Source organism: Cricetulus griseus, chromosome 3 (assembly GCF_003668045.3).
Source record: "Cricetulus griseus strain 17A/GY chromosome 3, alternate assembly CriGri-PICRH-1.0, whole genome shotgun sequence".
NCBI lineage: Eukaryota > Metazoa > Chordata > Mammalia > Rodentia > Cricetidae > Cricetulus > Cricetulus griseus.
In genome coordinates, this window is record NC_048596.1 from 95698747 (window position 1) to 95714859 (window position 16113).

The window sequence follows — 16113 nt, forward strand, 5'->3', positions numbered from 1 at the left end:
AGATATACAATGGAATAAAGAAAGTATCTTCGACAACTGGTGTTGGCATAACTGGATGCTGATATGTAGAAGACCAAAGATAGATCCATGTCTATTGCCATGCAAAAAACTTAAGTCCAAATGTATCAAATACCTCAACATAAATCCAGCTACACTGAACCTCTTAGAAGAGAAAGTGGGAAGTACCCATGAACGAATTTGTACAGGAGACAGCTTCCTGAACATTACCCCTGTAGCACAGAAACCGATTGCAACAATTAATAAATGGGACCTCCTGAAACTGAGAAGCTTCTGTAAGGCAAAGGACACAGTCAACAGGACAAAACAGCAGCCCACAGAATGGGAAAAGATATTCACCAACCCCATATCTGACAGAGGGCTGATCTCCAAAATTTATAAAGAACACAAGAAACTAGTTTCCAAAATACCAAATAATCCAGTTAAAAAGTGGGGTACAGATCTAAATAGACAATTCTCAATAGAGGAATCTAAAATGGCTGAAAGACACATAAGAAAGTTCTCAATATCCTTAGCCATCAGGGAAATGCCAATCAAAACAACACTGAGATACCATGTTACTCCTGTCAGAATGACTAAAATCAAAACTACCAATGATAGCTTATGCTGGAGATGATGTGGAGAATGGGGAACACTCCTCCAATACTGGTGGGAGTGCCAACTCATACAGCCACTTTGGATATCCATGTGGTGATTCCTCAGGATAATTGGAATCAGTCTACTACAAGATCCAGCAATTCCATTCTTAGGCAGATACACAAAAGCAGCACATTCATACAACAAGGACATCTGTTCAACTACATCCATAGCAGCATTATTTGTAATAGCCAGAACCTGGAAGCAACCTAGATGCCACTCAACTGAGAACGGATATAGAAAACATGATCCATTTACACAACAGAGTACTACTCAGCAGAAAAAAAAAAAACAAAAAAACAATGGAATCTTGAAATCTGAAGGCAAATGAATGGAACTAGAAGAAACCATTTTGAGCAAGGAAACCCAGTCACAAAAAGACAAATATGGTATATACTCACTCATATATGGATTTTACACATAGAGCAAAGGATTACCAGCCTACAATCCACACCGCCAGAGTAGCTAGGAAACAAGGAGGACTCTAAGAGAGACATACATGGTCCCCTGGAGAAGTGGAAAGGGACAATATCTCCTGAGCAAATTGGGAGCATGGGGGGAGGGGAGGGGGAGCTAGGAGAATGAGAATGGGAGAAGAGGAAGAATGAGGAGGACATAAGAGCAGGAAGGTTGTGTAGGGGAAGAATAGAGGAGAGCAAAATAAGTGATACCATAAGAGAGGGAGCCATTAAAGGTTTAGAGAGAAATCAGGAACTAGGGAAACATCCAGAGATCTACAAGGATGACACCAAATAACTATCTAAGCAACAGAGGAGAGGCTACCTTAAATGCCCTCCCCTGATAATGAGATGGATGACTAACTTATATGTCATCCAAGAGCCTTCATTCAGCAGCTGAAGGAAGTAGAAGCAGATACCCACAACTAAACACTGAATCCATTTGCAGAGAAGGTAGAGTGATGAGCAAAGGTGTCAAGACCAGGCTGGTGAAACCCACAGAACAGCTGACCTGAACAATGCGGAGCTCTTGGTACCCAGACTGATGGCTGGGAAACCGGCATGAACTGATCCAGACCCCATGAATGTGGGTGTCAGTGAGGAGGCCTTGGAAATCTATGGGGCCTCTTGTAGTAGATCAGTACTTATCCCTTATGTAGGAATGGACTTTGGGAGTCCTTTCCACATAGAGGGATATTCCCTCATCCTAGACACACAGTGGAGGGCCTAGGCCCTATCCCAAAGGATATTATAGACTCTGAACCCCCCCACCAATGGAAGGCCTCACCCTCCCTGGGGAGTAGAAATGGTATGGAATAGGTAGGGTATTAGTGAGTGAGCATGAAGGGGAGAGGAGAAGGGGAGGGAGAGGGAATTGAGATTGATATGTAAAACAATTTTGTTTCTAATTTAAATTAAAAAATTGAGAGAGCAAGAGAAAAAAGAACATCACAAGGGAATCCACAGATACAACTAATCTGAGCTCATAGGAACTAACAGACTGTACTGACAGCTAGAGAGCCTGCCTGACTAGGCCCTCTATATATGTGTGACAGTTGTGTAGCTTGATCTACTTGTGGGACTCCTAGTGTTGGCAGTAGGGCCTGTCCCTAAAGCTTTGGCTTGCTTCCAGGAACCTGTTTCTCATACTGGGTTTTCTTGCCCAGCCTTAGTACAAGGGGAGGAGTTTAGTCCTACTTCAACTTGATATGCTATCCTTTGTTGACAACCATGAGAGGCCTGCCCCTTTCTGAATAGAAACAGAGGAGTAGTAGATTGGTAGGGTTTGGGGATGGGAGGGCAGGGTGATGGAATGGGAGGAGAAGAGAGAGGGAAAACTGATATTGGGATATAAATAAATGAATAAATTTAATTATTAATAGAAAAGAAAAATGTATCAGTACATATAATATATAAAAGTTACATATTACATAAAATAATATAGATGCATATATATCTTACTTAAATTCCAGAAAGCTGTAGAAGAAACCAGCCTTTTCTATGAGGCCAAGAATAATCTAAATTATTTAGTGAGTTTTGTTTACTGTACTCACTGAAGTGTTAGGAAAGATTAAAAAAAAATGAGGGGAGAAATCTATCCATCAATGAAAGAGGGACTACCTGAAGAAGGGAGCAATGAAAATTAGGTCAATCTTCTTGGAGCACCAACTGACACAGAATCTATTGTTTGCTGGTAACTTAATGAGAGAAATGAAGTTGCATTTTTATTTTTGTTTTGTTTTTGTCAAGTTGTGGTTCCTAGAAGTTTGCCTATGTTCCAGTGGTTGGAGTTACATCCATGGTTATATGACCAGGACTTGCTGAACTCAGTAGGTCAATAAAAGAGGATGTGAAGTTAGGAAGGAGATCAGGTTGGAATGTTTGGGAAGGGCTGGGGAAGAGGACATGTTTAAAATGCACTGTATACATGTATGGAATTTTAAATAAAAAGAAGTACAATTTAAAATTTGAAAAATGTGTCTGAATTATAGTGTATGAATACTAGAACTGAAAACATGAGACATTACTATTGAATATTTGTTGCTAGTGATGATCAGGAAGAAAAAAAAGATGTTTCTAGACAGTGGTTCACCTACATAAGTCTAGAAACACTTTAAATAGAAAAGTAACACGGTAAATAGAAAAGTATTTCCCTGTTCTGTTCTCAGTTTAGGCAGAAGACAAAGATCAGCTCTAAATAATAAAAAGAGAGTGAAAACCTAGCAGGGATCCCAACACCACATCAGAAATACTGTTTCTCTTCCTTACATTGCAGCCTTTAACATCAAGAAATCAAACTACAGAAGGCCTTTTTAGCCTGAGAAGTGAGTAGTGTATTACATGGGGGAAATAAAAACAGGAAGCAAGAAGGGATTGGAAGAGCTATAGAGATGTACATGTAAATTTTGACTAAGTAGACAAGTTGAACATACAGGGAAAATGGAAGTGGGATATCTTAGGGTTTCTATGACTTGATACAACACCATGACCAAAGCCAACTCAGGGAAGAAATCATTTATTTCATCTTACTCCTCTCAAGTCTTGCTCCATCATGGAGGGAAGTCAGAGTAAGATGCCAAGTCAGGAGCCTAGAATCAGGAACTAAAGCAGGGGCCACAGAGGAACACTGGTCACTGGTTTGTTCCTCACAGTTGCTCAGCCTGCTTTCTTACAGCATCAAGACCTACCTGCTCAGGGGTGGTGCCATTGTCCCTGGACTGTGCGCCACAGCACCAGATATTAACCAAGAAATACACTACAAGCTTCTCTACAGGCAATCTGATGGAAACATTTCTTTAAACCAAAGTTTCTCTTCACAAATAACTCTAGCTTGCTTCAAGCTGACTAAACAACAACAATTAAAATATTCCATCTAGGCTATGGAATGAAGAATTTCAGTCAAGAAAGTGATTGAAAATATAGTACACTTAAGGACTAACAGGTACAAATCCTGAATGAATGAATGAATGAATGAATGAATGAATGGAGTCAGTCACCAGTAGAATGCCTTTCTACCTTCCAGCTACTTGGCTCCAAGCACACTCGAAGATTGCCACAGAGAAAAACAGTTAGGTATCCTTATGTAACCCTATGTAGTCTCTACTTTGAGACAATTGCCTCTCCTAATGTTCCAAAACATTGGGTTCTAAATAGTTTTATAATGTTTTTTTCACAATTGAGAATTCTCTGCTTCTCTGGAACCTTAAAATTGAATCAAACCACTACTGCACAGAATATGCTCAATTCAAGCTTATCTTATTTTTCAAACTTAAATTATTTGTCTATGTGTAAAAATGAAAGGAACAGGTAAGTTCACATACATACATATAGGCACACACAGAGACACACACAAACATGAGCAGCATGTGTTGCCTTCCTATAATTCAAAAGCTTGGAAGACAAGACATGGGATCCCTGGAGAAGCAGGCTATACAAGCCAGCCACATTTGTGAGCTCTGGGTTTACTTGCAAGATTCTGACTCTATAAGGTAGAGAGCAATTGAGGAAGATTCCCTGAAGTCAGCTATTGGCATCCTCTTCCACTCCTCCCACACACATGTGTTCATAAAACTTGATAATACACATATACACACATGAGTAAACCACACAAACATTCACATAAAAATGAAAGAAAACGTAACAGCAAATAAAATAACATTTGTTTTCTAATCAGGAGGAATTGAAACCTGAAGGAAGGCATACTTAGAAGCATGATGGAGGCATCCTAATTTGTGCTAATGATTGTGTTTCATGCTCTGGAGCAACATGAAGAGAGAAGGAGGTCCTTCCATGAATTCAACCTGGGGAACATTGAGAAATTCACTTCTAAATTTTGCATTTCCATTTATCACTTATATAATGAAAAAATTGAGAAAGTAATTTTAACAACAAATTTGGTGGTTAAGTTTATTTAAAGTTGCCAAAAAATGATGTGTTAGGGATAGTGTTTATTGCAGGTATAAGAACAAACACTATTCAGAGGGAGCACCCAGAGTTCAGACTCCTAAGCCAGTGCCATAGCTGTGAGGGAGAGATATGGCTGTCATCACTGAAGCCTCACCCAGAAGCACCACACCCTGGCATTGGCCAATCTGCTCACACAGGGCAGAGAGGGAAGGAGCCAGGGCAAGGCATATAAAGCAGAGCAGGACCAGTCGCTCTTCACATTTGCTTCTGACACAGTTGTGTTGAGTCACAAGCCCAGAAACAGACACCATGGTGCACCTGACTGATGCTGAGAAGGGTCTTGTCACTGGCCTGTGGGCAAAGGTGAACGCTGATGCAGTCGGCGCTGAGGCCCTGGGCAGGTTGGTATTGCGGTTACAAGGCAGTTCACAAGTTGGGTGCATGGAGATGGAGGTCTGCTCTCCACAGGCACTAATTTCCAGTGTCCTCTGCCTGTTTTCTCTTTCTTAGGATGATGGTTGTCTACCCTTGGACCCAGAGGTTCTTTGGACACTTTGGAGACCTGTCCTCTGCCAGTGCTATCATGAATAACGCCCAGGTGAAGGCCCATGGCAAGAAGGTGATCCATGCCTTCGCAGATGGCCTGAAACACCTGGACAACCTGAAGGGCACCTTTTCCAGCCTGAGTGAGCTCCACTGTGACAAGCTGCATGTGGATCCTGAGAACTTCAGGGTGAGTCTGATGGGTCTGCCGGTGGCTTCCATCCCCTGGCTTTCATGCTCACCTTCCCATCAGAAGGAAGGGGAAGAGATCCTAGGGAGATGTTTAGAAGGACAGTGTCTGCTTGTGCCATGTGGAAAGTTGACAAGCTTGATTATTTCTCCCTCCCCCCTGCACTGGCAGTCATTTTTTCCTCTCACTTTGTTCTTCTATGTTGTCATTTCCTATTTCTCCAGCAAACTTTTATTTTTGTTGTAGTTTCAAAATGCATTTCTTCTTCACTATGTGCTCTTTTTGTTTGTTTATTTTGTTTTCTTTCAAGTGTTTCTTGGTAACTTGCTTTGAGGTGAGGAAGATAAGTGAGATTCCCTGCTTCCTTGAACAGCTCTAAAGAGTATCAGGGATAATTGGCTTTCTGGCTAGGGCAATAGGGTTGCTTGTCCCCTAGAGAACAATTGCCAGCTGTGGCAAAAGCGATGAAGGCCTTTGGACATCTGTCTTCTGATGAAGAAAAGGCATTTTACTTTTACTTCAATGGTGTGCTAAATTATTGTGTGTCTCATAGAAAGGTTCACAGTAAGAATTCATGATATAAAGAAGTGAGGTTTCAATTCTGACCTTGGGAACATATTTTGCCTATAAATTCTGCTTGAGACAGAGTAATGCTTATCAAAATTTGCCAGGAGGATCCAGCTTTCATTATGCATATATTTTAAGATTAAAACCACAACTGCCATTTGAAATGGTTTACTATCATGTGATACCTGTCTTGTCTTCCACAGCTCCTGGGCAATGTGATCGTGGTTGTGCTGTCCCATGACCTGGGCAAGGAATTCACCCCCGCTGCACAGGCTGCCTTTCAGAAGGTGGTGTCTGGTGTGGCCACTGCCCTGGGTCACAAGTACCACTAAAGCCCCCTTTCCTGCCCTTTGTCTGTGCTCAAGGGTTACTTGTTCCCTAGAGAACCACTGTCACCTGTGAGAAAAATGAAGAAGGCTTTTGGGCATCTGTCTTCTAACTAATAAAAGGCATTACTTTCACCGCAATGGTGTGCTAAATTATTTGTGTGTCTCATAGGATTCATGCTAAAGATTCATGATACAATGCAATGAGTGCTCGATTCTGACCTAGGGAAAATAAATCAATGGCTGTGTTTCATGATAGGTGTTTAGACAGAAAGCAACAAGCCACAGCCCCTAATGCCCACTCCTAAATACTCAGAGAAGAATTCAAGTGGTGGCTTAATTTACAGATTAGATTTTGTCTACATTTTATGCACATGATTTGTTTTCTTCAGTCTTCCTCATAAATGTTTCTTATCCTTTCCCTTGCCGACAGGTCTCTATCCATCAATTTTTCTTGCCTAAAGCTACCACTATTCCCTTAAATTTTCCATCCATGTTTCCCTGGCCACATTGTTGATCATCCCCTGACTCCTCTTACCTTAGGCAGCCCACTATGACACAGTGGTCTGCTTAAAAAGGGCATGGCATTGCTCTGTTTGACACTTGAGACTTTGTCCCTCAGCTTTATAGTCAATAGTCACCATGAGTTTTCAAATGGTGTTTTCACTGGGGCCTTTATGCATCACTCCATGCTCTGGCATGAGTGAGGAGTTAATATTGAGAAAAATATAAGAGTAGAGATACATGTAAAACAAGCTTGTTTCTAATTTAAATTAAAAAGACTATAGTAAACAAAAGACTATAAAGAATAAGAAAATTCAATTTTTAAGGCTTATTTCTGGTTATGAACTTTACATAGCACACTTTAGGAGGATGTCCTGTTCTTTCTCAAATATCTATCTTCAATATCAAGGAATGGGTTGAGGATCCAATCTCCCTTACATGCTGTCTGATAGGTCACCTTTGTATGCAGATGGTAGAGTTAACACCATAGGTAATATAGCTTCCATTTCCCTTTCTCTCAATTGCCACCAGGGGAATGCTATATTCTGGAAAGAAAAAGTGAGTTTTGGGTGTTGTTAACACTCCTCTCTAGTGTAATAATTTTAGTTAGATTTTGAAATGGTTGCATATAATAAGAGACCTTTAATTATGGTGTGGTCTATGTGGGTTTCATTGAGAATACAGAGTAAAATCACCAAGGTGTTATGAGATTGTCCCACTGTCATAATGCATAAAAATTCAACTCCAAATGAAGTGAAGACTTACAGGAAGATGAGAAACTATAAAACATCTAGAATGAAATATAGGACACATTAAGATAAACATGGTTGTGTACTCACTCATAAATGGATTTTACATATAGAGGTAAGGATTATCAACCTACAATCCACACCACCAGAGAAGCTCTGAAACAAGGAGGACCCTAAGAGAGACATACATGGTCCCCTGGAGAGGGGGAAAGGGACAAGATCTCATGAGCAATTTGGGAACATGGGGATTGGGGAGAGTGAGCTAGGAGAATGAGAAGGAGAGAAGAGGATGGGTGAAGAGGATATGAGGGAACAGGAAGGTGGAGTCAGGGGAAGAATAGAGGAGACCAAGATAAGTCATACCATAATAAAGGGAGGCATTATAGGTTTAAAGAGAAATCAGGCACTAGGGAAATGTCCAGAGTTCTACAGGATGACAGCAGCTAACAATCTAAGGATCCCCTCCCTGATAATGAGATTGATGACTGACTTATATGCAACCCTAGAGCCTTCATTCAGGAGCTGATGGAAGTAGAAGTAAATACCCACAGCTAAACACTTAACTGAACTGGAATCCAGTTGCAGAGAGGGAGGAGTGATGATCTAAGTAGTCAAGACCAGGCTGGTGAAACCCACAGAAACAGCTGACCTGAACAAGGGGGAGCTCATGGTTCCCAACCAGCAAGGACTGATCCAGACTTCATGAATGTTGGTATCAGTGAGGAGGCCTTGGAAATATATGGGGCCCCTTGTAGTAGATCACTAATTATTCCTAGCATAGGAATTGATTTTGGGAGCCCATTCCACATAGAGGTATACTCCCTTATCCTAGACTCACAGAAGGTCCTAGGCCATATCCCAAAGGATATGACAGACACTGAAGATCTCCCATTGAAGGCCTTACCCTCCCTGGGATGCAGAAAGGTATGGGATAGGTAGGGTGTTAGTGGGGGCACAGGAGGAGAGGAGGGAGAGGGAAGTGGGATTGACATTAAAACGATATTGTTTCTAATTTAAATAAAAAATAGAAAAAATTGAAAAAAAAGATAGGTCTGGGTCCATCCATGTTAAGAAAATGCATAATCCTTACTAATCCTTGCTAAGAGGCCAAGCACAATTCATAAAATTCGGGCCTCTTAGGATACAGTATCTAATGCTCTAAAACCTATTTTTCTCAATGCACTGTCAATGCACAGTTCAAATGGAACTGGAAATTTTTATAACTCTGCTATAATTCATGTAATTGGGGCTTTTGGATAAACAAAAAGATAGGATGAACAATTCTTACTACAGCAAGTGGAATCCTTGCCTACTTTTTCAGGGTTTAGCAAAGATCAATAAGAGATACTGGTTCATAAAGAGGTGGAGGTAAACATCATTTCACAGTTATACTCACTGTTTGTATCCTAATTAAAGGTATTATTTTTGTTTTGCTATGAGACAAAACTGGGCCTGGTTGCTGTTGCCATGGTGCTTCTAGGTCCTGCTGAAGCTGTGGTCTAGTCTAGAGATACTCTCTGGATTGGCAAGAGCTGAAGGCCTGGTTGAAAGTTACTCTATGTATTCACTGGCACTGGAGGCTCTCTCTGTCTCTCTGTCTCTCTCTGTGTGTGTGTGTGTGTGTGTGTGTGTGTGTGTGTGTGTGTGTGTGTGTGTGCCTCCCTCCCTCCTTACCTCCCCGCCACCTCTCCTCAGCTCTCTCTCTCTCTCTCTCTCTCTCTCTCTCTCTCTCTCTCTCTCTCTCTGTTTTGCTCTCTCCTAAGAAACAAATACCATTTGCAGTATGTGTTTTTCAAAGCAGTTTATTAACTTCAGATCAAATAGCTAGCCTTCTCTATTATCAGTCTCAATCCTAATGTGATGATGTATTGATATGAGAATACTACCACCTATACCTTAGTCTTAAGAAAGTGTTTTTTGAATTACTTAAAGAGTACTGAAAATGAAAATAAGCTAACATACAAAAGATATTCATGGAGATGTGCAGTAGATATCTTGCCAAATACACAAATAGGAAAAAAGTTAACAGTGTAGGTTGCTGATAACTTGGATTAGCCTCTGTATTAACCCTCTCATTTGTCACTGATCTGAGAATGAGTAAGACTCTATATGGAGAATGCAAACAAATGCAGAAAGTGTCACCAGTCCAGTTGAAATGAGGGTTGGGATACAGGAAAAGTGGAAATTAGAGGTGTGTTAGACTTGAGTGGGAGGACTATGCAACCCAACACAAAATGGTGGTAAGGGAGGGAGAAATGTTGATAAACCAGGGAAGCAAAAGAAAGGGATTAGAATGGATAGGACACCAATAATTTTACAAGTTGTAAGTCCCACGATTTTAGTCCCATAGTTCTCCTTTTAGCAAGATAATGCAGTTTTTTGGGCAAAATTCTTTAGTACAAGGATTAGTTTATTATGGGAACAAACCACCAGGTGGTTAACATTAATTTTCCTTCTAGTCACCTGGTTGTGTCTCCTATTACCCAAATTCCCCAATGTCTTTTCCTAATGTTTTTATGAAAAAGAAATGTTGAACAAATCTCTATGGTCACTAAATTAGCAGATATCCATGAATACCTGTTTATATGGAGGGGAACTGTTAAAAGCTCAGACTTTGTAAAACTTCATAACATCTAGTGTGGTTTTCCACTCTTATAATATAATGAAAAAAAAAGGAACTTGAATTAAACATGGATGAATGATGTAGTGTTACTGTAATCTGAAATATAAGATATAACTTATCATATATATGGAAAGGAATCTCACCTGCTAGCAGCCATCGATCAGCACAGAATATGCAATGTTCACATTGCTCATCAGTGTATAATAAAGACTCACAAAAATAAATGCTAATAGATCCAACCCCTCCAAAAATCCATTTTCTTCCTGAAAATTGTTTTATGATGCTAGTCATCTTTATTCTTGTATTTATTAGTTCTTTTGATAGTTTGTGTGATATTAAAATGAATACATTTTCTAAGTTCTTGTGATTGATAGAGTAGATTCCTGTGGACCAAGGTTAGTAAGACTCTGATTTAACTCATCTAAGTAGGAGGAGTTGACTGAGAATATTCACGGTTTCTATCTCTTTTGAAGAAATAGCTGCTAGTGACTGGGTTTATCATAGAAGAGAAAACACACACGTAGATTGTGAGAGTATAAATAGGAATAAGCCTTGTAAAGAACAGTGCTAGAACAAGACAATGAGCACTCGAGGAAAGCCAGAAAGTGATAAACTAAACTGCTGAGAGCTTTGTGTTACTCCCTTTGAAAGTGATGCTCATTTCTGAGTGGAGAACCAGAAGATGAGAAAAACATGAAGCATATGTCTGAATCCATGGTGAGCATACACGCAATCAGGTTGATGAGTATGATCATTAAAAATGTTTTAGGTTTGTCAGAGCAAGTTGAGTCATGCTCATACCGACAGCAGGAATAACAGAGAATACTATTTTGTCTCTCTGAGAGGTTAAGAAGACACAGGCCTAGGGGCATATGAATTATGAACTCCCAACTTATAGTACATGTCAGCATTCTATGTATGTGCTGGTGAACACTAAGGGATATTTCATGTGGTTGGTGATGATTACACAGTAATATTCTACAGCTCAAACTACTGCTAATTCCATGAAATAAATATATGGAGCATAGAGTTACAGAATACAAAGAAATGCAATTAGTGTTTATAGAGTTTAGCCACAGTAGTTCCAGAACTTTGGGCATGGCTGTCATCCTTGTTTGCATAGATAGCAAGTACCTCACCTGATGTAGAAATGAGTCTGTATTGACAACAAGTATGGCAGGAAGTTTCCCAGGTCTTCTGCTATGAGCACAGACACAGTGATGGGGGGCCAGCAGTGTCAACATGAACTTGGAAGAGAAAAAAATGGTATATGAAAATCCCTACATGATGTCAGAGGTCACCAACTCTGTCCTATGTCTCCTCTCCCATCTGTCTCCCTACCTCCTCCCAGAGATGCTACCCATATTACTGCTCTTTCCCCTACTCCCTTTTGGTACTGAAGACCTGATCAGGGCATCACTGGAATTTACTCAAGCACTCTAACAGTGAACTGTGCTCCTAAAAATTTTTCCTGTTTTGATTTGCAAAAAAGATTTATGCCATGCAAAAATTCATATAGGGTCCTTGACTCATTTAACAGAACACTCTACATCTGGGATATCTCAGACTGAGATGACAACAGTGTCCTGGAAGTTGGGTGGAGAGAGCAGTATTGATGAAAAATATTTAGAAGAGATGTTGATTAAAGGTTGCATTTGCTGTTACAATAGAACAATGAGCTGTTGTTTGGGTGGAACATTCAGCTAATTCATACTTGATCCACAAAGGCTCATTCCTCTCTCTTCAAATCTTTTCTTTGTTAGAGAATCTCCAACAAAGAAAATATGCCAAAAATGCCCAATTCCACATTCTTGGTGGCTATAGCAGCTCCCTGCACTGAGGTTGCTAGCAGCCTAAGTCCCTATCTAAAGTGATCAGCTTTTGACCATACTTGGGCACAAACCCAGCCTGTGGTGAACACATCATTCCCTGTCATCTACAGGCTCTATATAAGTTCCCTGCTTTAGTTTGGCACTCTATAGCTGGAGGACTCACCTTGGAGATGCTTTGCTCAAATAAACCTATCTTTTTTTTTTTCTTTTTCAATTCCGCTTGATCTTGCTTACTGCATTGGTGGAGAAACATATTATCACATTATAGGAAACCTGTTAGTGACCATAGTTAAAGTTGATGTATTACATATTTAAAATTTGGTGGCGAATGTGTTCCTCTTTGTAACACTAATAATAAAAGACCCAGAGACTGATATTTGGGTTCAGGCTTCAAGCTGAAGATCAAAAAAGCAAAGGAGCCAGCCACTAGCTCTCACCTCTATCTCATGCTGGAGACTAATACTCTAAGACTGACTTTGCTTCTTCTTTGCATACCTCTCAGATCTTGGGATTAAAGGTGTGTTAACCCAAGTGCTGAGACCACCTTTGTGTGAGCTGTTTCTTTTTAGGACTGGATCAATTTCATGTATCTCAGTGTGGCCTTGAAGTAACAGAGATCCAGCTGCTTGTTTCTTAAGTGGTAAGATTAAAGATGGGTCCCACCACTGCCTGAGTTTAAAGGTGTGTATCATCACGGCTGGCTGTATGACTTGTGGCTGGCTTTGCTTTCTGAACCCGCATACAAGCTTTAATAATCATAAATACTATATCATTACACCTCATTACTTTTTCTCTATTGAGTTTTTGTTAGTATGTATTAATGGACCCAACTGATGGAATTCATTAGGCCATTTTTGCATGTATATAAGATATGTTGATCTTATTACCTTTACATTCTCATCCCATTTCCTCTTCTCCTTTCCACTGATCCAAGGTGTAGTCCCTACTAGTCATCTTGATTTTTTTCATATTTTCACATGTGATGCTTGTCTTTCAGAGTCTGAACTACTTCTTTTACCAAGAAAGTCCTCAGTTTCTCCTCAAGATACTAGAGTTTAGCATCTCTTTTTTAAAAAAAATGAGAAATACTGCACTTTATTAACAGTTGAATTAATCTGAAATTGTGATTATGAATTTTTTAACTCAATGGGTTATTTGATAAGACTTTTTCTCTTTTAGATTGTTTAAACAGTGGCCATTTTCTTTTCTGTAAAAATATGAATGGTGTGTAAGGCACAGCTGTAATTAATTTCCTGTGGTTACAAAGAAGACTTAGCAGTTAAAAACTATTCATACTTTCCAGGAGATGGTGGCAGAAACTTTTAGTCCCAGCAGTAGCGAGGCAGAGAAAGGGTTTTCTTTGTGAGTTCAAGGCCAGCCTGGTCTTTAATTATAGGACAGCCAGAGTTACATGGAGAATCACTGTCTTGAAAACCAAGAACAGGACAAAGAAAAATATTGGTATTTAAAGGTGTTTGTGTGTTGTGTGTTTGCCTATTTCTACCTCATTAGCTTGTCCCCACTTTCATAAGTATGCATTTCATTTGAAGAGACCATCTCAATTTCTATTTAAACAGTTTAATAGTTAAATATTTTACATGAGGATGTTGTAGAATAATCCTTTACAGTGTGTAAAGATATGTCACTGTGATTGGTTTAATGAAGAGCTAAATAGCCAATACCTAGCAGGAAGAAGACAGATGGAACGTCTGAGGACAGAAAAGTCTTGGGAAAGAAGACATTCTGAGTTTCCAGCCATACACAGAGGAAGCAGGGCATGGAGGAGGAGAGGTGAAAGCCACAAGCCACGTGACAGCACCTAGATTAATAGAAATGAGTTAATTTAAGTTATAAGAGCTAGTTAGAAACAAACCTAAGCTAAGACTGCGCTTTCAAAATTAATAAGAAGTCTCCATGTGGTTATTTGTAAGCTGGCTGTCAGAAGACAGAAAGACTAAAAGACCCAATGTGAGAACATGAATATCCACAAAGGGCCTGAGAAAGTCCCTCCTCCCCCCCAAAAAAGTTCAGAACAAGGAGTCAAACAAGGCTTCCTGGTGACTATGTTCTCTTGGATTGGCTTTGCATAGAGACATTCAGCTACTGGCCACTGCCTGTAGGTTGGAGCCAGCTGCCAGCACCATGCACTAGTACCGTCACTAAGCTGAGCCATGCAGCAGCTGAAATAGCAGTTTAAGATATGATTCATGCAGTCAGAATGCTGCAGGAACTCAGTAAGACAGATCCAGACAGGAAAAAACCCTCTAAACAGGTTAGTGTGTTTAAAAAAAATGTGTCTAGGCTGAAAATATATAAGAAAATTGGTATAGACTATCATAGAAAAAATAAATATTTTATAAATAGTGATATAAAGTCATTAAATAGAGAATAAAATAATATGAAATTATAAGCCATGTAAAGATGTAAAATACAGAGTCCAGATCCTATATGGTGTTTTTTTGAATTTAAAGTTTCTGATTGCTGATGAGCAAACAATGGCTGATGAGAGACATGGGAAAGAAGAGGGAATGATGAATTAAAACAGTAAAAATACTTTAGGAATACATTAACATTAAAATGAAATTCAAAACATGTGTTGCATTGGGGAAAAGGTTATGATTTTGGTTCCAATGGAAAGGCAAACCTATAGTTAATTTAAGATCAGATTTGTTTGAGTAGATACTCTGAAAAATCCTAGCTATTGACATAAGAAAAAATAATGTAAGCACACACACACAAGAGACAGACAGACAGAGAGAGAGAGAGAGAGAGAGAGAGAGAGAGAGACAGAGACAGAGACAGAGACAGAGACAGAGAGACAGAGAGAGAGAGAGAGAAAACAGGTGACTTACCTTTTACCTATTTAAACATAATACAAAAAATCATCTTTGGCTTGCTTGTTTACAATGCTCAGTTCGTACTTGTGATAATGTAGATATGTTTGTTACCTTTAAAAGCTTTGTGCTTTCCAGAGCAAGGGGATCAGACAACAGCTAAAATGGGTGGCCCAGGTGATTCAGCCTCTCAGAGTGTCTCTGTTGAAGTTTCCCAGAACAGTCAGGAAGTCTCCTGACTGAGATAGTCCAGGGTTGTACACTATTGAAGTCGTGACTTCAGATAAGCTTAGCACTCTTCCATCACACTGAAACTAGACAACAGCTAGTCTTCAAGAACTTGGTCTTTATCTCAATTTTCAGGGTCCTCTAATGTTACTTTCACCCCCAGACAACAGGGACTAATTTTAAGAATATGACACCTGCATTCTCAAGAAGTGGGGTAGATAATTTTTGTTCATTCAATGGATGTTTCTCATCACTTAGGGGAGTTGATCACAAGTTGTTATTGGTCATGATCAGAGAGGATACTAAGCAAAGGAAATTAGATTCAGGCATCTCATTCTGAAAAGGAAAAGAGGGGGTAAAAATGGTAACATAAAAGGATACATGATTGCATCTAATTTCAAACTAAAAAACCAACTACCAGTCTCATATATTCTCCACTGGTATGGATTTTTGTATATTGATACAAATTTAGGGTTTTTTCAGAGAGAGTTGTATGTTTCTAGTCTTGTTTAAGATACATTTGCATATTGATACAAATTTAAGGTTATTTCATTATAATGTATGTGTATTTCTTTTCTTGTTTAAGGTATTGTATCTATGGAACTCCTTTAAATGCACTTAAATTTCTATTCCCTGAAAGCTATTAAGGATAATAAGGAAAAACAAATCAACAGTTAGCCATCTATTACAATAAAACTT

General features: G+C 39.5%; 1 protein-coding gene across 1 annotated transcript; it reads left to right on the top strand.

Annotated features, from left to right (window-relative positions):
- The first annotated feature begins 5327 nt into the window (after window positions 1-5327).
- On the top strand, window positions 5328-6711 carry LOC100767796 (hemoglobin subunit beta). The gene is made up of 3 exons (XM_027407895.2): window positions 5328-5419; window positions 5529-5751; window positions 6522-6711. Exons 1-3 carry the CDS (start codon window positions 5328-5330, stop codon window positions 6648-6650), a joined length of 444 nt encoding a protein of 147 aa, XP_027263696.1. The 3' UTR covers window positions 6651-6711.
- Window positions 6712-16113: the final 9402 nt, after the last annotated feature.